General features: G+C 41.3%; 1 protein-coding gene across 1 annotated transcript in view; it reads right to left on the minus strand.

The window, feature by feature from the left end:
* SLC13A3 (solute carrier family 13 member 3) overlaps window positions 1–24,841 on the minus strand; it is a 346,390-nt gene that overhangs the window by 273,203 nt on the left and 48,346 nt on the right. The window contains exon 2 of the mRNA XM_069243573.1: window positions 13,181–13,446. Within this exon, the coding sequence (XP_069099674.1) occupies window positions 13,181–13,446 (266 nt within the window). The remainder of the gene's footprint in view (window positions 1–13,180; window positions 13,447–24,841) is intronic.

Raw genomic sequence — 24,841 nt, forward strand, 5'->3', positions numbered from 1 at the left:
AACTCGCCTTCATATATTTTAATATCTAATATCACTTTTTTTGTGCTGAAGCCACTCTTGCCTGTCTTTTCAGGTTCTCAGCTGTCCCTCTACCTTTCGGGGTATTCACTTTTTATCTTGTTTTCTTTAGCATTCGTGGACTTTAGTCCCTGTATTGCCACATCCATGTATATACAACTTCTGGAGGTCATCTTCCTCCTTTTCTTTTTCTTTACTATCTTGTTTCTTTCCCATTTTTTTGCTTTTGCAAAATTTATTTGCCTAGTTTTTTCCTTGTTACAGCAGTTGTTTATTATTACTTCTTGTTATGCAACTTAGAACTGTTAATTGGAATGTTAAGGGGTTTAAACACCTCATTAAATGTTTTATCTCACCTAGCTTGTTTGAAATGCCACATTGCTTTGTTGCAAGAGACTCACCTCAACGACTCTGAGGCAATTAAGCTTAAAAAACAATGGGTGGGGGACATTTTCTACTCCCCTTCCATCACAAACAAAAATGGGGTAATTATACTCTGTCATAAATCTCTCAAACCTACCATAATTTCACAGCATCAAGATACAGAAGGTAACTGGGTACTTGTTACATTTACAATTTGCGATATTTCTCTTACTATCCTAAATATATACGACCCACACATCCAGATCCAAATTTGTGGAAGAATCTTTCACATATTATCTCTGAACATTCCTCAAACAATTTACTAATAGGTGGTGACTGCAACCAAATTCTCGATAAATTTTTGGACAGACGTTCCATGTCACGTTTCATTCCACAGCATTCTCTCTCTGATTCCTGGAGAGTATACAATCCCGACCTCTTGGAATACTCTTTTTGTTCTCCTACCCACCATTCCCATTCTAGGCTTGATTATATATTTCTGAGTAAAGGTTTATTGCAACATATGGTCAACTCTGAAATTGGTGCTATTTTGATCTCAGATCACGCACCTGTGATTATTGACCTTGATCTTTTTCTTAATGGTTCTAAAACATCTTCATGGAGGTTTAATAACTCTCTACTTTCAGATGCTACTTTTATCGCTTCCTTCAGTAAGTTTATTGAAGAATACTTTCACATCAACAATAGTGATCAACTATCATTTTATTTTGTGGGGGATGCATTCAAAGCAGCCTCTAGGGGTTTCATAATAAGTTACGCTAACTCAAAAAAAAAGTCTGCTCAACAAAAATCGACTTCCATCCTTGAAAATATGAAGTCCCTAGAACATGAATACTATACTCACAAAACTAGTAAATCACATCTTGAAGCACTAGTCTCAGCTAAAATGGAGTTTAACCAATATACCACTGAACAAGCATGCGGCACCCTCCTGAAAATAAATGCCAGATATTATGGTGGTAACAATAAAGCTGGTTCTCTTCTAGCTCGATATTTGAAACAAAGAAAAGAAAAAACAACTATTAAATCTATCACAGATAACGATGGTGTTAAACACTTTAGAGATAAAGATATAGCATTGTGTTTCGCTTCTTACTATAAGGACCTGTACACTCCAGAACACATACCAACAGTTGAATCTCTCAACCAATATTTCTCTAATCTCAAACCAAGAGACCCATTGCAGATTGACCTCTCATCTTTAGACCAACCCCTACAACTTACCGAACTATATACAGCTTTATAATCTCTCCCCAAGGGTAATGCTCCAGGCCCAGATGGCTTCACAGTAGAATTCTTTATTCAGTTTGCTAAGTCTCTTTTCCACAAACTCTTTCAATTACTTAATCACTTTATAATGTCAGGTTCTGCATCTGGCTCATTTATGGAGGCCATGATTTGTCTTATTCCCAAAAAAGATTGGGATGCGACTGACTGTAAAAATTATAGACCCATATCTTTAATACGGATTGTAAACTCTATGCCAAAGTTTTAGCTCTCCGTTTACTCCCATATATACCTGACCTTATTGATTCTCATCAATCTGGTTTTATCCCTAATAGAAATGTAGCAGATAATTCCCGTACTTTTAAAAAATGTATTAACAAGGCATCTAAACTTAAGATTCCTCTGGCAGCTTTATCATTGGATGTGGAAAAGGCCTTTGATAGGGTCTACTGGAGTTTCTTGTCGAAAGCATTTGAATGGCATGGACTAGGTACTAAATTCCAACATTTTATATCCATTCTTTATTCCTCACCATGATCCTCGGTTATAACAAACGGTATCCGATCTCCTTTTTTCCCTCTTAAAAGGGGTACTCGTCGGGGATGCCCATTATCTCCTTTACTATTTATTTTGGCTCTCGAACCTTTTCTATACCAATTAAAAACGTCTGAACAATTTACAGGGGTTTCAAATTAATAATGCACACATCAAATTTATGGCATATGCTGATATTCTTTTGTTCATGTCTCACCCTGACACTTCTCTTCCTGCATTCCTGCATGAGCTCAATTTATATTCTGATGTATCTGGCTATAAACTTAATATAGACAAAACAGTGGTCTTACCACTTAATGCTAATTGCACTGGCTCTGTATTCCTTGATGCAGGATTATCTTGGAATTCTTCTAAGATTAAATGCCTAGGGGTATGGTACTGCACTACTCTCAAGGATACATTAAGGACTAATTTAGAAATCTTATCTGCAAAGCTTGTAGATCTCACACAGAAATGGTCTCCGTTATATCTCACGTGGTGGGGCCGCTTGGACACCATTAAGATGATGCTTCTCCCTATCATTAACGTCTTCCTTATGATGCTTCCTATTAAGGTACCTAAACTAATTTTTAGTTCAATTGATAAAATTCTATCCAAGTTCCCGTGGAACGGTAAACAATCCCGAATCTCTCTCTCGAAATTAAAACTTCCTAAAGTACAATGTGGAGTTAATTTCCCTGACTTTATAACTTATCACAAATCTTTTGGCATTAAGAAATATATCCCTATTTATCTACGCTCAATGATGCCCCTCAAAAGCTATGGTTCTCTTTGAAAGAAACATTTATTTCTCCCTTTTCCCATAAACACATTATATTTATTTCTAACCCCCCAAAATTCTGGTTGCCCAGAACTATCTAACATTCAGTCAACTTACTGAAACGTTTTTTTATTTCGCATCTTACCCCCATTAATCAATTCTTTAACAGACCTATTTGGCACAATAGTTCACTTAGGAAACAAGGTAAAAACCTTGTGTTGGAAGGCTTGGATGACTAAAGGTATTTTTCTCATTTCCCAATTATATCATAAAGACTCTATCATCCCTTTTACTACTCTCTCAGGAATTTATAATCTCCCTATTCGCATGAAATTCCAATATATCATTCTTTCTACTCTAGTCCAAGAGGCCCACAATAAACTTATACATCATAATCATTCTTCTCTTGCATCATCTCCACACCCGATTGTAACTTCTAATTATCCTAGGGCAGCTGGAATTTATAAACTTTTAAGAACGTCTGTTTCACCTAGACTCAAATCACCTATTGAGACACTGTGGGAATCAGATCTTGGTGTTGTTTGGCCAACTTCTTTATGGGATAGAATATGGTATAAGATACATTCCACTGCACGCACTGCAAGCCTCACACATACCCTATATTTTTTTTATAACAGACTTTTCTACACTCCTGTATGCCTTTACAAACTCAAACTTTCACAAAATGACAATTGTTGGCGCTGCCACACTCAGCAGGGTACTGACTTTCAGATGTTTTTTTCCTGTCCATCCCTATCTACTTTTTGGTCCTCCGTATGGTCTCGCATTTCAGCAATAGCCCAGATCTCCTTACCAATGTCATATGAATTACTGTTTTTGGGTGGTATACATGATATCTGGAGTTCATTCAGGCCTCTTGGAAAATTGGTGGACCTTTTGCTTTCTATTGCAATCTCTATTATTACGTCTAACTGAAAATCTTCGGAGAACATTACTCTCAGACAGTGGTGGAATTCTGTATGTTATCATCATAGACTTGACAGCTACAAGACTGATTCAACAGGAACTTTCTTCAAACGTCATCAGCTATGGTTGCCACTAAGTGACTATCTCTCACGCACTGCGAAGGAAATGGCTTATTCTCCTCCTTTTTAAAAAATTTCAATATATTTCCTGTTTTTCTTCTTATATATACTTATTTCATCTTACATTCGCTGTAACTAATGTCTATTACCTCTCTCTCCACATGGCTATCACTTGATTCCCTTTTCTATCCCTATAGCTCTTCTCCCTCTCCCTCTCTCTTTCTTCTTTCTTTTTTCAAACTTGGAGTCTTTGATACTATATTGCTGTATATGCCTAATTCATGTACATGTTTAATATGCATTTATAAGTACATTATTCCTTATGCATATATATTCACAACTGCATATCTCTGTCCTGGCAATGTTAAGTTAATGTTCTTGTATTTGACTCAATAAAAAACATCTTAAAAAAAAAAAAACCTCACTTCTGTCTTGCAATGTGATAAAGGCAGTTCCTTTGTTGTATTTTCATAATCAAAGCATGTGTCAATCTCCTGTGGTGCTCGGCCCTGACAAGCACGCTATTCCACTTCTTTGTAACATGCCTGTCACCAATAAATACACTCCCCAGGCTAAAAACATGTCATTAATTGAATTACTGATAAGGCACCTGCTGGGCCCTCATCATGTCATGAGTCGATTAAAGGTCTACTGACCCCCTGAGATTGTAAATTCAGCAACATTACTTGCCTTAAGGGAGGACCCAGTAGTGTCATCCATACAAACTTCTCCCACAGTTGCCCAAATTGTTTCTTGGAACATTGCTGGGCTAAGCGCCAATCTAACCAACCTCGAATGGGAAGAACTCATCAGAGGGTATGATCTGATTTGTTGAAACAAAACCTAGGATACACTGTATATCATTACCCCTTCTTATTGCTGCTAATTCAGAAAGAAAGAAAAGGGGCCTGCTAACTTTGGTCTCAGTTTCATTCTATAGGGAAATCACTCAGTAATTTCTTGATTCGCCTCATTTTCAATGATTTTGGTTTGAGAGCGAACGAAAAAACCTTTTTATTAATACATTTTTATATAATAATTTTGACTCTCTCTGACATCATTACTGTGCCGATAGGAGCATTTTATTCTTTTACTAGTAGCCACGTATCTAATGTAGCTATGTTCTGGGTGGGAGAGTTTTATATAAATCTTCTCAGCCCTCTAACACATTATTTTAACAATGCCTTTGAGGTTGCCTTAAATATACCAGCGGTGAAGCATATCTTTCAGTTTGCTTCAGACACAAAATCCAACTCCGACCTTCAAAAGTCAACTCTCATTGGAAGGAGATGAGGCATATCATTAACTATAGTTTGTTCTTAAATGATCTTACTGGTCATGTTTCTGACTATACCATATACAAAAATGCATTTAGTTATTATAACTTTCTCTCGATGTTTGCAAGTAGAAGTAGTTCCATTATTTCACCTCCAACTAATTTATTCCACACATTGGCTGGAAAAACAAGGAGTTTGATGAATTGGGATTATGCTGATAAGATTTGTTTATGTCTCGGAATAATGCTACCCTCATGTCTTCATTGGACTATAATACCGACACTTACACTAATGATAGCTCATATGGTGTCCTGTGAGGGCCAATTAAGAAAGTCCTAACTATCTCATAGCAATACCACAAGAGGATGATTATTAGATGGTTCAATTACCACTGCTTGCACGCCCACTTCAAATCCATGACCGCGTTAAAAGAATTACCCAGGTACATGGATGTTGTGTGCCACCATAGAATACCCTACAAGAAAGCCCAGGTAAAAAGAAAAGGGCACTTGGGATTCCCTGTTAGCAGCTAGTGTGATGAAAGACAGTTGTGCATTCTGGCAGGTTATCAATCTTCCTTTTTTAAGGATTCAACTGGCCCAGATACATTAGTTCCTCCCGATACATGGGTGGTCCATTTTACCAAGGTGTACTCACAATCACATCACATCCTAAGCCAGCTTGACTGACAGGGACCCCCTACGTAGACAAATTTGTCAAACAACTTGGTTGTTGACGCTCATATACCTTTAGCTTTACCTCCAGTGTTGACATGGCCCAGTGAGAGGACCTCATGGTCTTGCATAGAGAGACATGCCAGGAATACAAAATCCTTACGAGAAACATTGGAGGGCTGAAAAGACCCGATAAATGCCATAGAATCTTTGCCTACAATAAGCAATATCGGATATTGATCGTGTTTTTACAGGAACCTCATTTAGATGAGATATAAAGAGGACAGGTATATGCAACTTCTTATTCCGGACCCTTGTATGGGTAGCCCCGGTGGCCCTTTCCAAAAATTTGGGGTGTGGGCAGACCCACACAGGAGGTATGTTATCCTACATGGTACTCTAGATGCACAGGACCTCTACTTGATCAGTGTTTATGCTCCTAATGTAGATGATGGGACTTTTTTGAGGGCATGATGGAGTCAGGACAGGGGTTCCTGCCTGCAGAGCTGGCTGTAGCGGGGGACTTAAACTGTGTGTAAGATGGTGATATGTACAGGGTACTAAGCCCTATATGATGGAAGCCTTAAGATGATTTTTGAGGGGCATAGAGTTGGTGGATATTTGGAGGCCCAGCACCCACAGACACATTATTACTCCTGCAGTGAACAAACATATTAGATTGGACTACTTCCTTAAGCAGGCAGAGCACACAAACAGAGTGATGGACGCAGTGTATCTGGCCAAGTATATCTCAGACCATTCATCCTTACTTATGATTTATTCCCTGATCTGACAAGTGCTGAGGGTTCTACTGTGGTGGATCGGAGGGGATTCCATCACTGACTCAGTATAAAGGAGGTGATAGCTGAAGCCCTCACTGATTATTTTACTCATAACTGGAAGAGTACTCAATACAGGGTGTCCTAATGGGATGCTATGATAGGCATGGCAACCACCTTGGGTATTCAACAGATGTTGGAGAGAGACCTGAGGCTCTAAGAAGATGAACTGACCTTGACATGTGCCCCAATGGTGCATCTGGCGTGGGGGGGACGCTAGGCAACCAGTTCTTTCCTCCTAGGAGTGTCTAGAAAAACATGTACGACTCTCTTATGGACACCGCTTGCATATGACAGGGGATAAGGCTGGTTAGTTATTGGCCAGGATGATTAGACCAGAACATTAAATCGTGCCCATACTCTCTATCAGGGACTCAAGAGGGCGAGTAGTGCGTACACAACAGGCTATCAATGAGACACTGAGGGATTTCCTTAGACGGGCGTACACATTGCCTGCAAATGTGATGGGGTGGGAGGTGACAGCTTACCTTCATTCGCTACCATTGGAATAACTGGGGGACCCTGAATGGGCGAAATTAGATGGGAGGTTAATCAAACAAGAGATTTTGCAAGCCATAGATTATCTTAAGACAGCTAAGGCACCAGGCAGAGAAAATGTCACAAAACAAAAAATATATTTTCTAAGCCCATTTTTTAAATGTGCTATAGCCATAAGCATGAAGAATTATAAATGCCAATTTTCAGCTACCACTTCAAGTATCCCCATAAAATATGAAAGAATATACTCTCTGTTTTGCTCACTGACACATACCTTTACGATTGTAAATGGTGCAGGATCAGAGAGAGCCCAGTGAGAGCTTCTAATACTAACATGTTTCTAGACATTACGTTTATGATTATTTTAGCTCTAGCTGAGATGTAATGTATCAATGGCAACCAGTTATTCCTCTTATTTTGAGATGTTTACAGATTTTTCATTAGGTAGATTTTTTCTTTTCAGTCATTTGTAAATACTTTGAACTTAGAATGATCTCATCTTCAATACTATAGAAGAACTTGATACTGTCAATTAAAATTCCAGTTCCTGATCCTTGTTACAAAAATTGGTTCCAGTGGCAAAGACTTTCCAAGCCCCTTCTACCTATTGTGTCAAACCGTAATTTGCTCTACATTTCAGTGGCCCTAAAAATGATCCTTATTCAACAGTCAAGCCATCTTCTTCCATATCAATGGAATTCGTTCTGGAATTAATTTTAGAGAAAGAGACAAGACCACTGGATGACATGAATACTTCTGAACGTTATCATTGATTGAAACCTATTTATTGATAGTTGTGTAGATTCAATTCACATGCATACTGATGCAAAACTTGGTTTTCCCCTTTATACTGTCAGGTAATTTCAGTTTCAGTCTTTCTCGCTGTGTATTTATGTTCCCTCAAACACAGTTACATCCTGATCCATCTTGGAGTATAGAGATATCAGGGGCAGTTCAGGGCACATTTTAAGATGCCATCATTTGTCTAATATATAAAGCAAATAGAGATCCTAGATTCAATAAAAATTATAGACCAACCTCCTGGGTAATATTGATTAAAAGGTCTTTCTACACATTATCACTTTGTGTTTAGATACGCTGCTGCCAAATCTGTTGAGATGAGCTCAATCTGCCTTCGATAAATGAAGATTTATCTCTGATAATACAAGGTTGTTTTTTTGTATTTTAGGTAAATCCAATAGTTATAGGTCTTCTTCAGCAGTGATTGCAGCTGATGCTGAAAATAATTTGGTTGTATGAATTGGCATTTTATTTTTCAATTGGTTTGGTTTTGGTCCTAGTATTAGAAGTGGAATATCTCTTTTGTATTCCTCACCACCTGCTTATATATTTGCTAACTGTTTGATATCCCTACATGTCAAGTTAGAATGAGGAGTTAGACTAGGGAGTTGTTTCTCTCCATTATGAATATAGGCCATTATATTTTTTAATCTAAAATAAGATAAGTTAATTGTATACCCACATTAGATTTATGGTGAAATCAAATCAAACGATCTGTGCATGTTAAAGGCAAACTCGTATTCATCTCTAATCCAAACTTGTCACCTCCACTACTTCTTGTTGGAGCGAAAGATTTTTCACTGCTCTCATGATGCAAACTCAATATCAACAAATGAGATACTTCCTCTCAATACATTTTGTTTAAGACATGATTTTATATATTTTGGCTTTCTTTGGCTCCCACATGAATTTAAATATTTAGAACTCTGGTTTTCTCATTCTTTAAACAGTCGTAATAAGGTGGAACCCTTTATTTCTGTCCTAGTGGATGAGTTTTGATTCATTTTAAATGATGCTGGTTCCTTTTGTGATAGGTGCTCTAGCCACAATTTCTACAAAGAAACAAATCTTAATTTTTCATGAAAATTACATTCACATTCAATGTTTTCTCACAGCATAAAGAGAAATCTTGTGTGTCTTAACAGAAGTTAAATAAGGATATATAGAATGGTGAAGTTAACTTTCCCGATTTTCACACTTATCACACTTGGCAACCATGGAGCGAGAAATGGTTAATATGTATTTGCAATCTAGTTAATGACAGTACAATATTGTCTTTTATTGATGCACAATGCATATTTCAACTCCCCAATCCATTTGAACGCCAAAATTAACACTTTAGCACAAAATAAATCTGCTATATATAATATAATTCCCATTACTAATCTAATAACCTGTATCAATAAAATCACCTTTTTGATACTTGTATCACATCCATTAGCCTCCACACTTTATATAAAATTATTACATCTTCTGATACTGAGAAGGAAATCTAAGTCGAATTGAAGTGGGAAGAATTATCAGTGTTAACTTGCCTATTCATTTGAGGAATCAAATTTGTCTTGAGATTTAAAAATCTTCAAGAGAAGCAAATGCTACCAATTTATTGTTGTTTTTATATATCATAGACTTTTTATAACTCCTCAACTTCTCTATAAGATAACTTCTAACTCACTACCAACATGTTAGTAATGAATGCATCTCAGAATACAAACACTCAATATTTAGTCGTACTCACCAGTTTTGGATTAAGGTTTGTGAACAGATAAATTCTGCGTGGAAATCAAATGCTCATTTTTCATAGTTCTATCTGTTCCTTGGAAGACTTGAGTTTATTACATATTAAATGTTAAAATGACTGACCTTATGATAGCACTTTTACAATAAATAACTCAAAACTGGAACTCAAAAACATTTTGTTTCAAGCTTGATCATATGGGATATCTTATAAGTTTGGACTTGTTAGATCTTGTGTTGCATCAGCTTCACTTACTAGGAAAAAGGAAGCTCTATGGCTTCTGTTACGATTCATCTAAATTCTGTTATTTTGTAATGTTTACATGAAACTCTGATTTAAGAGGTGCCTGAACTCCCTTAAAAATCATTTTTTATTGAATGAATTTAACAATAAATGTGTAATTCTTTACAATATTTATCTAATATGTTTGTACACAAAAGAAGGGAAACCATTGCACTCCGTTTCACCAAATAGCCAATATTTTATTCCAAGCCAGCAACAACCAACCAATGCGTTTTAACTCCAAAAGAGTCTTGTTCACATGTACATAATGCCGCTCAAAGGTTCATAATGCTGTCTGTTTTTTTTTTATTAAAATGCTTCACTTTCCATTTCGTTCTCAAAAGTAACTAACTTGTAATTACTTTCCAACTAATCGGTCTTGTGCCTGGTCTTTCCTTTCTACTTTCCTTTTTCCTATTGCTCATATAAAGATTTTTGAACTTACTAATTTATTTCATGTTTTGAGTCATTCATATGTATACATGTATTGTTCTAGATATGATGACTTATTATTCACCAATTTCTATGTTAAAGCATAAATCTATTTCAAATACAGAATGTCTATTATCTTATGTTTATTAGCTTATTATTTTATATAAATATGATCAATAAAGTATTTAAAATGAAAAAGGCAGAAATAGAAAAATCAAGAGGCAAAAAAGAAAATTAGGCAATAAGAAATTTAAAATGTCAAAACTTCAATCAACATAACATGGGGCGTGATTACAAAGAGGTTTAGGGTTATATTGGGTGAAGTACGCGGCTTAGGGTTAGAGTAGGGTATGGTGTCAGGGTTGATGATGGTAAGGTATACCGATTAGGTTGGGGTAAGGGTGAGGTTTAGGACTGTGGTGTAGGGAAAAGGAGTAAGCTAGAGTTACATATGCTTTAGGGGTTGGCCATTATTAGGAATGGAGTTAAGGGTAATGTAGAGAAAGGGTTTATGGTTAGAGATGGAGTAACGATGACTGTCACATTTAGGTTTAAGTGGTAAGGTGGGGTTAAATGATGGGGTAATGGTCAGGCTATAATAGGGTTAGGGTAATGGAATAGGGGATGATGTATGAAGAAAGTGCAAGAAAACTGTGGCACAGGATTCAATATGGGTGTATAACTCTTAAAACTGCAGAGACTGTGTAGACTAATAGGAAATATTAGGGTTAAGAAGGGTATAACAAAATGCAGTGGTGAAAAGTATTACCTTTTTTACATCTCAAGTTTTGTTTTTACATAAACAAACGTGTGACACAGCCTTTTTTCTACTTTTAATGAAATCTGTTTTTGTATTACATTTTTATATACAATCATTAAGTAGTTTGCATGGCTTGGAGTGTTAATATTTAAGGGATATTTGTTTAAAACTATGGACTTGATTTTGATGAATTGAGTAAAGGCAAACAGGGTGTCAAAACACTTTACGTCTGTCACCCTGCTTTTACTCCATCCACCTACTGAGAGATACTAGCCTGCCCCATGGACATCACTATATATTGGCTGGGACTACTGCCACAGCAGTTCCTGTCAAAGTTGGAAGGGTTTGACAGACAGCACCATGAAACATGACAGCCGCTCGTCAAATGTTTCCAAAATCTTTATTTTTCAAAAACACACTCCCAAAATGGGAGTCTGTTTTGAAAAAATAAAAAAGTATTGCTCCCCACACACACTGGGAGTGGTCTTGTCTAACATGGGGGTCACTATTTTATTTATTTTCTGTCCCTCACCTCTAGCCTTTATCTGGTGGTAAAAGAGATTTAAAAAAAAACCAACACTGCCCATCCTTAATAGGGTGCACAGTGTTATGTGTTTTCTCTATCTGACCACTCTGTCGGGCCATCGGAGGCCTTTTCACGCAGATGGAGTAAATTTCACCCTGGGCATAAACTTGGTGGTCCGCTCGACTCAAAGTGAAGTGGGTGGACTCAGAGTTTGGTGCAGATTGAAAGGAAGAAAGTTGTTGTGGACTAGGTAAAACAATATAGAGATTCCTTTAACATGCTTGGTGAAGTAAGTTTTACTGTTCACCTTGAGAGAAATGCCAGTTCTAACAGTTAACAGGTAAGTTGTTTATTACTGCGAGGTTGACATGCTGTGCTGTGATTTGACTGGAATGGGAGTGGTGCAAGTTTAGTTTTAAAAGTTACAGAAAGGAGTTTTAAATCATAGCAGGATCAGCAATGGAACAATTAACAAGTTTTGTATGGAGGAATTAACAAGTTTTGTAAGGAACCTGAATAGAGAACTAGCAACTGATGTCATTCCTGTGGGTTTTGTCCAACTAAATTCTACTGAGCCCAACAGAGAGGCTGCATGACCTTGAAGGGCAGTTCTTAATATCTACAGATTATGGGACATATGCCACACCCAAAAATCAGCAGATTTCACTGACATGCTATCTAGTAGTTGCAATGCGAAATGTATTTCATCTTGGTACAGTAATTCCACTCAAGGCACACATTGAAGGGACTTTGGGCCTCATTATGAGTTTGGCGGGTGGCGGAGGCCGCACGCCAAACTCTATCCTCCATCATCCATGTGGCCTGAACATCGCTGGCCCTACTAAGAGTTCTCCGCAGGGCCATGTTGCCGCCTGCCGGCCCTGCAGTGAACAGGGCCTTAACATTGACGCCAGCTCCTAATGGAGTGGCTGCCGCAGTGGAATGCGTGACAGGGCTGTGCATGGGGACCCCTGTACCGCCCATGCCAAGTGCATGGGCCCCCAACACCCCCATTCTGACAGCCTTTCCATGGCGGTGTCCAACAGACCTCAACAACCTGGGAAACAGAGGCAAAAAGTTAGGGGAGACCACACCAAGCATGCCAAGTCTAACACTTTCCAATATCTATGCCTATTTTTTTCAAATAGAAATTCAATGTAAGCCATGGCAGATACTGAGAGAATATTTTGCAGACTGGAATGGCAAATTCCATTTTTGAAAATGGCGGCATTCATCTTATAGAAAATATAAATTTTCCTCGATGTGAGGACCTTATGATTAACCTATACATATGGGATTAATCTAGAACAGCAATAACACAACACAACGAAAAGAACAAAGGTAAAATAAATCAAATGATTACCTTGCTGGCTGCACTCCTACAATCATTAATACCTTTAAAGCAATTCTGCGATGCAAGTTCCACTCTTCAACAACAGCCGCCATTATCAGGCCACTTAAAAATAGGAAGTTGGTGTCTAAAAAGTACTGCGGGCACACCTTGTTGGAAGGCAGAATTCCCAAGAAAGGAAATAAGATTATTGGAAGCAAAGCAGTCACCGCCAGAGGTAAGGCTTCTGTGCACCAAAAGACAGCCATCAAGAGGACAACGTACAGGCATTTTCCTTCCTGAAACAAAACCAAGCATATGGGTGTTCACATATCTAAAGTAAACAAAGAAGTGGAATTACATGAAATGCTTAAATGGCAAGCACAAAGTTATGGTCTGCAAAAATATCATTGACAGAATATGGACTATCAAAATATTGTGGTTTATTGGGTAGGGATAGGTTTCCTATTTATAGGTTTACAATCTGTTTTTATTAATGTCAGTAAGGCAACAAGGATACAACAGTAGCCCACATCCACCTGCCAGTGGAGAAGTCATCAACATCAGTTACTCGTAGGCTAATGGGGTAGGGAACAAGACACTAGTCTCATCTCAAAGTCGTATTAGCCTGAAAGTGTATGTGAATAAGAGGCCATCAAGTAGGAGGTGTGACAGGGTCTAGACCTGGGTGGGTCAATCGAAGGACCCGCAGATATAGCGATCATGATATTTCTCAGAATTCGTCTGACAGATAGCAGATACACGGTCCCCATGTCTTGTCTAATAGGGGTAGGGAGTGGGTCGCACAGCAGTCAATTTTTCCATTCCCTATAGTTCCTAAAGCTTGTGCAGCCAATCCAGATGTGCAAGGATCACATCTATGCACCATTTAGAAAGGAGGACCTGTCTGGGGGCTCCTAATGCCAAGGTGATCGCCTGACCCCTAGGAGACTTCAGAGTGTACATCAAGGGACTAAGGAGGCTCAGTAAAACATAGCTGATAAACCTAGGAATACCCATATCAAACATGTCATTCACCGCAGTCAGCACCTCATCCCAAAATTAGTCAAGTCTGGAGCACTGCCAAAGCAAGTGTGTAAGGGTGCCTATTTGTCGGCAATAGTGTCAGTATGCATTGTATTTCCTTGCATTCCATTGAGAAACCCTGGCTGGCATGAAGTACCAATAGTGAACCATCTTCAAAAACATATCTTTGCTTGTAGTGTTACGGGCTGAGGCATGGGCACGGTGAAGGATATCGCTCCATTCCCTGTCTGAAAAACTGCGTTCACATTACCCTTCCCTTCTACGCTACGCCGGTGACTTCAAGTGCTTCTGTGGGGTGGTGAGAAAAGTGTAAATATCAGATAGGAGGCGCTTGTCGAAGAAGCGAGTAAGTAGCCACTTCTTAAAGGGGGTGAGGGGTCGGTTAGCACGGGGCAACGCCAGGGCTGCATCAGCCAGTGACAGATAGCCATGTACTGCCAAAGGTATGAAGAGGGGCTCTCAAACACCAATTGAATCTGTGGAACGTCCATGGCGCCATTCTCATCAAACACGTTGCCTACCCACTTGCAGTTGGCCTCTTGTTATGCAGTAAATGCAGAGGCCCATTGCACCGGGGGAAAGTCCAGATGTCTACATGGACCGAGGGGTGGAAAGTCCCTGTCGAAGCTCTACCTTATCCCACACTGCCACTGTGGTGCACACCACTGGGTGCCAATGGAGAGATATACCCTCCCACAGGCCGTTGCGGTTTTGGCAGCAATGGCACCTTCCAGATCGGGATGCCCGCCACTGAATGATCAATGAAACACTAATACTTTTCAGTGCTGGGCCGAGACAATTCCACCATGTAGCGTAGTTGCACTGCCTGATAGTATCATGTCGGTTAGTGAAACCCATACCTCCCTCTGCCTGTGAAAGATATATTTGTGACTTAGCCATCCATGCCTTTTTGCCATCTCAAATCAAATCCCAGATTTGGGACTGTAACTTACCAAGATGTGGAAGGGACTGTAGGGACATCGTTTGCATTATGTACAGGATTTTTGGTAAAAGTGTCATCTTGACCACGCCAAGCAACCCAGTCAGGAGAGGCTGTGACTCTTTCACCTGGAGAGGTCTGTCTGCATAATTGTCAGTAGACTGTTGTAGCTACGTGCCACTGTAGGATCCAGTGTAGGATGTATTTCAAGGCTTAAGTAGGTGATCCCCTGCATGACCCACGTCAATGGGAACTTAGATGCAAGTTGTGCCTGGGTAGCCTCAGATAGGGGCAAATTGACTATGGAGAACTTCTGAAGATTTGTCCTAAAGCCGGAGGCTTGCCACAAAGCCTCCAATTCCCCCATCACTGCATGCCGAGATGCAGGCGGGTCAGACAGGGTCAAAAGGATATCGTCTGCATGTAGTATAATTATATTCCCAGCTCCCCCCCCCCCACAGTTGCCAGCAATTTGTGGATGATTACGTATCCATTCTGCAAATGGCTCCATGAAAAGGGCAAACAGTAAGGGTGTCAAGGGGCAGCCCTATTGGGTTACTGAGTGATTGGAAAGGGCCTAGAGAAGATCCCAATGACCAGCACACTGGCCTTGGGGGAAGCATAGCAACACTGAACCAATTGACAAAACAGTGGTCCCAGGCCCAAGCTCATTAGAATGACGCAGAGAAATGGTCAGAATGCCTGATCAAAGGCCGTCTCCATGTCAATAGACCGGAGAAGAACTGAGTTGCGAGAGCACTGCGTTTTGTCCAGGAGGTGACAAACATGTTTCGTGTCACCACTGTATCCCCTACCTGGCATGAATCCAGTTTGGACGGCATCAACTAGGCCTTGCATATAGGGGGCAAATACATGTGCCAGGATTCCTGCAAAAATGTTCACATCAATATTTATTAAAGAAATCGTATGATAAGCGGTGCATTGCTTAGGGTCTTTGCCTGCCTTGGGGATCACCGTAATTGTTGCAAGTTGCATTAGATCCATCACATTACTCCTGGAGCTAAATGTATTGGATGGTCGCACCAGTACAGGAGTTAGTAACATGCCAAATGCCTTGTAGAATTCTGCACTGTAACCAAACTGCCAAAGGCCTTACCCAGTTGCAGATGTTGTATGGCTATGAGGACCTCGTTTGGGGTGATATCTCTGTCTAGAGAGGGGAGAGCAGCCTCTGGGGTGCCACTTAATGTGACTGTAGACAGATAAGTAGTAATATTGTCAACTTTTAGATTCTCAGCCAAATACAATTGCTCAAACTAACGGACAATCCACTCATCATGACACAGTGGGATGCCATCAGAGCCTAACAGTTCTTTCAGTCAGCGGTCCACAGCCTGAACGTGGACGCGGATGGCCTCCCTTGTTCCCCCCACATAATACTTCTGTTTATCCATAGGAATGCATATACCACCCTATTCATATTCAGTACTTTCAACTGCTTCCTGGCTGCAGTCAACTGGTGGAGGATCGCTAGCGAGCCACAATGTTTGGAGAGTCCTCTGATTCATGCAACTTTGTTTCTTGTTGGGAGCTCAAGCCACATCTCTCCCTGTTAAAACGGGGGGCAATGGCATTGAATTGACCCTGCAGAACTGCCTTTAGGGTCTCCCACAAAAGTGAGATTTATGTGGTTGGTGTGTTAGTCTCTTGGAAGGATGTGATAGCGGAACAAATTTCAGTTATTATAGGATCGTAGGTGAGAAGTCTAGTGTTAAGGTGCCAAATCTGGGACGTCGGTACAACATTGGGGCGGGGGGGTATAACGGAGGATGACAGGGGAGTGATTGTGCAGGGCTGCAGAGCCAATATCCCCCCCCCCCCCACAGTTGCCAGCAATTTGTGGATGATTACGTATCCATTCTGCAAATGGCTCCATGAAAAGGGCAAACAGTAAGGGTGTCAAGGGGCAGCCCTATTGGGTTACTGAGTGATTGGAAAGGGCCTAGAGAAGATCCCAATGACCAGCACACTGGCCTTGGGGGAAGCATAGCAACACTGAACCAATTGACAAAACAGTGGTCCCAGGCCCAAGCTCATTAGAATGACGCAGAGAAATGGTCAGAATGCCTGATCAAAGGCCGTCTCCATGTCAATAGACCGGAGAAGAACTGAGTTGCGAGAGCACTGCGTTTTGTCCAGGAGGTGACAAACATGTTTCGTGTCACCACTGTATCCCCTACCTGGCATGAATCCAGTTTGGACGGCATCAACTAGGCCTTGCATATAGGGGGCAAATACATGTGCCAGGATTCCTGCAAAAATGTTCACATCAATATTTATTAAAGAAATCGTATGATAAGCGGTGCATTGCTTAGGGTCTTTGCCTGCCTTGGGGATCACCGTAATTGTTGCAAGTTGCATTAGATCCATCACATTACTTTGTTTCTTGTTGGGAGCTCAAGCCACATCTCTCCCTGTTAAAACGGGGGGCAATGGCATTGAATTGACCCTGCAGAACTGCCTTTAGGGTCTCCCACAAAAGTGAGATTTATGTGGTTGGTGTGTTAGTCTCTTGGAAGGATGTGATAGCGGAACAAATTTCAGTTATTATAGGATCGTAGGTGAGAAGTCTAGTGTTAAGGTGCCAAATCTGGGACGTCGGTACAACATTGGGGCGGGGGGGTATAACGGAGGATGACAGGGGAGTGATTGTGCAGGGCTGCAGAGCCAATATCCACTCCCGTTGTTGCCTTTGTGATCAAGGAGAAGTAAGAAAAAAGTAAATGCGGGCATATGTCTTGGGTGCCAACGGAAAGAAAGTCTAGCCCAAGTCTGTCGGGTGGGTGTGTTGCCATAAGTCTGTCAGGCCTGCGTCTGCCAGCCACTGCCGGAAGGCAGGTGTAAGAGCGCCCCCTTTGTTCCGGTCTGTGGAGTGATCCATCACTCTGTGCCTCCATCACTATGTTAAAGATACCATCTACATTAATGTCTATGTCTGGTGTGGACAGCACCCGTCCCATGGCATCCCGTAAAAAGGCTTCTTGATGGTCACTCAGGGCATAAATATTCAGCAGTGTAAACCTATGCCCTTTCAGATCTATTCACAGGGCAAAAAGCCTGCCTGACAATCCAGTATGGACTTGAGTCACCTGCCCCAGAAGATGTGCTGCCAGCAGGATCCAGAACCCCCACCTTCTTCGCTACCCCAGAAAATAAATGTTGGCAGTCAAACAACCGGGATCATAAACATTTCCAGTCAGTTTTGAGCAGATGCGTCTCCTGTAAGAGACAGATATCACATTTTGCACACCAGAGAAAGGATAAAAGTACTGAATGCGTCAATGTAGCGTTAAGACTGAGGATAGTAACCATCTACCCATGTGTATGTTTGGTATGCCGGTGTGGACCTTGCTTGAGTGGCGGGTAAATGTCCCCATCAGTGTCTGATGCCCTTCTCCCTTACGGCATCTGTCAAAGGCTGGAGGACATTTCGTTGTTGTAAAGTCATTGGGGAGAGATCCTGACACAACCACAGTTTTAGACCCTCAAGCTCTATGACGGACTTATCTCATTCTGCAACCATGATGGTCTCTTTTCATTTCTAATATTAAAGGCATGTAGGGATGTCTTGGGCCTGACTGAGGATGCCGGAATGCCGGCTCACCTGATGGATGTGAGCCAGGATGATCTTTTCGTCTGCCAGTGCCGGAGCCTTGTGGCAAAAAATACGGGTAACAAATTCCGCCAGATTGCCAGATACTGCTTGCAATGGAACCCCTTAAATGTGTATATTTTACTGCTGAGACCTGTTCTTGAGGTACTCCTACTGATAACGAAGATCCTGATTCCTGGCCTCTCCCGAAGTTCTCTGCGGTGTCCATCCAGTTCACCCTCCAGAGAGTCATAGGTCTGTTTCAGGGAATTTACGTGTTGGCCCAGGTCACCGATCTCACGTCGGAGTCTTTCACTTCTGTTGTTATGTCCTGCGTGAAAGTCTCAAAGTTATCTCTGAGGTCTCCAAACAAGTGCGCCAAAAATGCCCTTGTACAGGGTCTCAGTGTTGTGTGTGTGTGCTATACACTGCAGGTCCATCTGGGTGGCGGAGTCAGAGATGCCTCACATACCTTGTCAAGTTTCTTCACCGGTGCCTTGTGAAACAAATCTTTTAACGTGGCATCTTTTTTAACATTGCATTGGGAGGACATGGTGAGGTGTGCACCAGAGCCGCATGGCAAGAAAGACAGGGGCCCCAAACCACGCAGGCAGCACTATTAGTCTTCTGCACACACATAGCCAAGAACATTATAGAAACGTCAATAAAAATACAACTGGACATCCTCTCATGTAGCACTTTCTGCGGGTTCATCCACCCAAGAAAACCTTTGCTGGTATCTAATTAGTGCACAGGAGCTCACGAGGTGGTAACCGCGAACCATGACTGAGACAAAGGGAATGCCAAATGACCTTAAAATACCAAACTGTGAAAAAAAGGACTTAATAAAGATGCAGCTTTACGTTATTGGCTATATGATGGATAATTTATCCCTACCATATCTAAGTCTCAGGGCTGAATGCTGGAATACTATCATGGAACATGTTCAGAGTTACTCAATAGACAATTATTTAGTCCTAATGTGTTTTTTTGTGCATTATGTCCTTGAGTTACTTTAGGAACTGTGATACCTCCCCGCTTTCTCCCCAGCTTACTTGTTGCCTTTGCAATGCATGTTATTTAACTTCTTAAGTTTGTTGAATATCTGGGGCGCGCACCTTGTACCATGGTTTTTTCCCTTTCAAAACTACGTAACGGACTACCTGGTACAATGGGGAATTCTTCCCTGACTTGGGTTTTCTGTAATTAATTATGTTCTTCCATTAAACTTACTAAGATGGCACCCACCTGTTCAACTCATCCAAAATCATTCTAGTCGTCAGACAATGACCTGCGTAGGCATTGCGCCTTTGCCCCTTCTGTTTCTGGATTAAGGTAGGTTTGTAGGCTCTAGTAGAAACGGTTTCGCAATTTTGGGCACATGGGAAAGATGGATCCTAGCGATATATATTGGGGATTCTTCCAGTGGTATATTTTCTGTACAACGTACAGGACTATATTATGGTTTTTGTACCATGTCTAACATGGCGCCTCCTTGTTAGGTCACCTATAGTGTCGGTATCTTGTGCCCTTTCTTCTCTGTACTTACAAGTACTTTTTCCCTCTAGTCTTTCAGGACAGGTGCCATAGTGTAGTGTTCTGCAATTGGTTGTACCACCCCCATGATGTCACTACGACTGTCTTCCTTAAAATATCCACAACTGTTTTGTTTCTGTCCTACCGCAGTCACTTCAGGACTTTTTGAGGTAATTTTTCGGAGCATACATTGTGGCTCTATATTGATTTTATAACTTTTACATTACCTTTTGTCCCCACTGTTGTTCAGTGTGGTCTGGATTTTGACAATAAGGTATCTTTTCCCACCCCCTTGTACTTTTCTTCTCCAAGACTAGGGAGCCTATACATTCCAGCAGTTTGCTTCGGACCGCAATCAGCATCCTGACAAGTCATAAGATATGACTTTCACCTTACAGAGTATGCAATACTAGTGAATCCCTAACAATGTGACCTTCTTGAGTTCCTACAATTGTTTTGCCCTTCTTATTGTACTGTTTAGGCTTTCGTACGTGCCCTGGTTGACCTATGTCGCTTCTCCCGTGGCATATTATACACTACAGTAGGCTTCGCGATTCTCTACCCCATGAGCATAATTCATTACCACCCACTCTGATATGATATTAACGACTTTTTTCAGTACTTCTTCTGTGAACACGAACCATACACTGAGACCAATGTTCCTCGCAGTGGTGTCCAGGGCAGAGCACTTCTGGGTGACAAATCCTTCTTTTTTCCCTCTCTTACCATTTACTTTCATTCTTGTTTCCTTTTTTCCCTCCCCCACCTTTCCCCTCACAAGGGATTTTTCAGGAATATAATATATTCCCATGCACAACTCTTGATTTTCTTGTTTTTATGATGCCTATGCCTGCTCGCCACTGCATGATTGGATTTGTGTACTGCTGTTCGTTTGATGTTGGGCTCTACATTGAACCTTTTGTATGACGGGACGCTCTATTTTACTTATATTCTTCTCATTTCATTTTATTTGGTATTTATTTTAAGCTCGGAATGCTAATTCTGCATGAACTTTTGGACTATGTTATTTCCTTTTGAAAACATGCACTTTACTGGCATTAATAATTACTATATACGAATGGATGGGTATCGTTGGTCTATGGTAGTAGGTGTCTTCCGCCCCCAACAATGTAGGAAATATTCTGAATCATACAGTATGTGTGACCTCAATGCTGTGGGCATGTTATACATTGTACTGTACTTACCTCAACCTATATAAACTGTTTTTATATCTCCACATGTCCTTGAAAATGGACTGTATAATTCTTGTGTTGAATCTTTCTTTCCTTTCTTCTAGTTTGGCCTTTTTCTATATCTGGATTTGCTTTTTATTTTTCTTGAGATGTCAGCACATTTGTATTATGATTCAATTTGGATTTTCATTTATCTTTGTTATTTTGTCTACCGTGCTTTAATATATGTTATATACAGTCAGCCTTGAAAAAGCCTCAGGCTTCTATGCCAGGAGGGGGGGGCATGTATTGGTTGTTCTTCACTGGGAGCTTGTGTTACTCTTGATGACATATCTACACTGATATAAATTTAAACTAATCTCATGCATCTTGAGAACGTGTGATACTTTCAAATTGGATTGGGATCATCTCTGGATCTATTTACCATATAAATCAGTTCTGTCCTGAATAACCACAAATCACGCAGGCCATTTTCCGGCATCAGAGGTGGTGATATTCCCCCTCAGGAATATGTGGGCACCAGGAGTGCTACATGTTTCTTGTAAGGGCACTGCCATGAAATTGCAGGGTAATCCAGAAACCTCTCATTTTCCAAGCTTAAGCGACCTGTGGGATATATAGAGAGCAGAAGTGAAGGGTCTGTCAAGTATTCCTATCAAGCAATGGCCTAGCTGTTGACCCCCGGACTAGCCTCCACTGTCGTCGATCTGCAGCTTGTGATCACGTTGACAGAGTTCATGGGCTGGGCTAGTGGGTTGGGGGATGCAGGAAAGCTCAGTCACCTCTGGTAGGTGGTGGTAGGTCAGGGAAGGGAAGTCTAATGGATCCTTCGGAACTCAGAAGGTTAGTGTCTACACAGATTGCACCAGATCTACCCTAGTGTTAGATGACTATAATGATGACTGTACCAGAGGGAGAGATGGGGCCAGATTGCAGGACCAGCCACCCCAACAACATTAAGGGCTGCAGAAGGTCCATTATGGAGAGACCCTCGTCCCACACCCCACACCCACATATTATGGCAGCTCTCAGTGTGAGCGGGAAATTTCGGTTGGGTATAAAAAGTGCTGCAGGGACAGATGTGCTGTACTGGGGAATCGAGCACCTTTGGGGCAAGCACCCATTCAGGTACAGGTTGCCATGCCTGCCCGTTATGTCAGTGGCTGCAAAAGGTAGTCAAACAAAGGAGGGGGACTAGGTAGCAGGACAGGCCGGCCCCACAGTGGGAGGGGGCCACAGAAGGTCCATGGTAACCACGCCCTCTTCCTATTACTTGTCGCAATGCGTCACACCAGCCTCCGGTGTAGGCCGCAGATGTGGGGTGATGTGAGCAAGCCACCTCCGCAGCACAGGAATCCTCAAGGGCAGGTGTCTATGGGGAGTGAGCGTCACCAGTCAGGCCACAGCCAGCGTCCCCTACGCTCAGCAATGCATAGCAGGCATACCCTGCAGCATCCCTCCACTGGATTTCAGCGTTTGCGGCCTGCAGCACCCACCATCTTGTCCCTTTTGCTGTGACTGCTCCTGAATCCGTCGCCACAGCGGGCTGCTCCTCGGCTTCCAAAATCTCCCATTCGCTGACGGAGATCAGGAGACCATCAGGATGCAGATGTCAGAGGGTAGCCTGGAGGAGGTTGGTGTCCGCTCCAGTCAGCATGCAATCGGCGAAGCTCCGAGGGACCAAACCTACTCAGGCTCCATCTTGGACATGGCCCCCAGTTTTCCTATTTTTAACTCCAAACGTACCCGCTATGTCAGTGGGTACACACAAATGAGTGACTAGCCCATAATATCTACAAACAAGCCCATTAGGAAACATGGTCAGAGAAGGGGTGGTGAATTCCTTAATTTGAAATTAGTTTGTTTTGCACTATTTGGAAATTCAACTAAAGTAATTCAATATCCCTTTGTTTGCTGTGATTCCTCCTGGTGTTAATGAGCTATATATATGTGTCAAGGTACATATATGTGGTGTTGTGAACAGTACATTCATACTTACTTATGTATACATACCTTCACAACATTTTTGTAGTCAATATTCGGACTACAATATTTCTTACATAACAGTTACTATCAAATATTTATTAATTAATATTCTGGTAGAATAACAGCGAGCGCAGTCCGTTGATGGGCAAATCCAAACTGCAATTATTACCTAGGACCCTGGTTTATATGGTTCAATACAATAACTAGCACACCAACTGGCTGTGGAATCACCGCAAGAGCAACATGGTCAAATGAACCAGTTTTCTATGACTGTTAAAACATTTTTGTGATCACTTATTCAGTCTCATTAAGCACACAAGTGAAGGTATGGTTCAAATATAATTTTTTGTCTATTCATTATAAAGAAACCAGATTAAGTTGTTCAACAATGTGTTTCTTTCTTACACTTTTTTTTTCAGAAGAGTGTCATTGAAGTCACATATTCTAAAAAGGTTTGAATTCCACTTCAAGCAGCAAAACGTAAATAGTGCTCTCATCAGACTGTTTACCTTCTTCCTTGAGACTCTTTTGCCACCTCTGAGGTCAGAGGACCCAGAGGGAAGGTGAGGGCACGGAGCAAGCACAGACAACACAAATCGGAGTTGAACCATCGAAAGACTGAAATCAAGCAGCAAATCTAATGAAAAAATGAGATTAAGCCTTGCAAATGACAAACATGTATTTTCAACATTTCTCAGTGTCTCAGTTAGTATGATTATATCACTGAACTGTGTGACATTAACTGAAAGTAATATTGAAAAAAACATAGACAAACATTGAAGAATACCGCCAGACACTCCACTCACAACTTTGACACAAGTTACCCAAAATATTTCAGTCTGTCATGTACTATAGTTTTATACTGTTATTAAACTCAGTGAGAAATTGGGTTGTTAGTTGTGCAGGATATGAGGCCTGTGCAAGTAACAGGTCCACAACTTCCCCTTACTAGGACCCAAGCAACCCATTGTAGTACTTGACTCTCTCAGGGTACCAAAGCAGATCAGTCCAAGGCCTACTCTGGGGCCACCCAAGACAAGAAAAACATATAAATTAGCAAGCCCCGCAGGGCATTATGGGACACTCCAGCCTGGAGCAGTAAATATCTGAACAGTAGGTCTCCAGCTGTTCTGGAACCCAACATGTCTTTGCTTCCTTTTGTGTATCTTTATTCTTGGGGGTGCCACATTCCTTGATTTGTTGAGGGCAGCTCAAGAAGCCCATCCCTGACTGCCCCTGCCGGCTCCCCATCAGAGCAGCATCCTCTTTGCCACGATAGCAGGTGCAGCTAATTCTCTTCTGTGAAGGCTGCCGTGCTTCCAGCAGGCAAAGTGTGAGAGAGTCAAGCTCTCCACTGCTGGTGCCAGGGCCCGGACTTG

The sequence above is a fragment of the Pleurodeles waltl genome, chromosome 7 (genome assembly GCF_031143425.1).
Source record: "Pleurodeles waltl isolate 20211129_DDA chromosome 7, aPleWal1.hap1.20221129, whole genome shotgun sequence".
NCBI lineage: Eukaryota > Metazoa > Chordata > Amphibia > Caudata > Salamandridae > Pleurodeles > Pleurodeles waltl.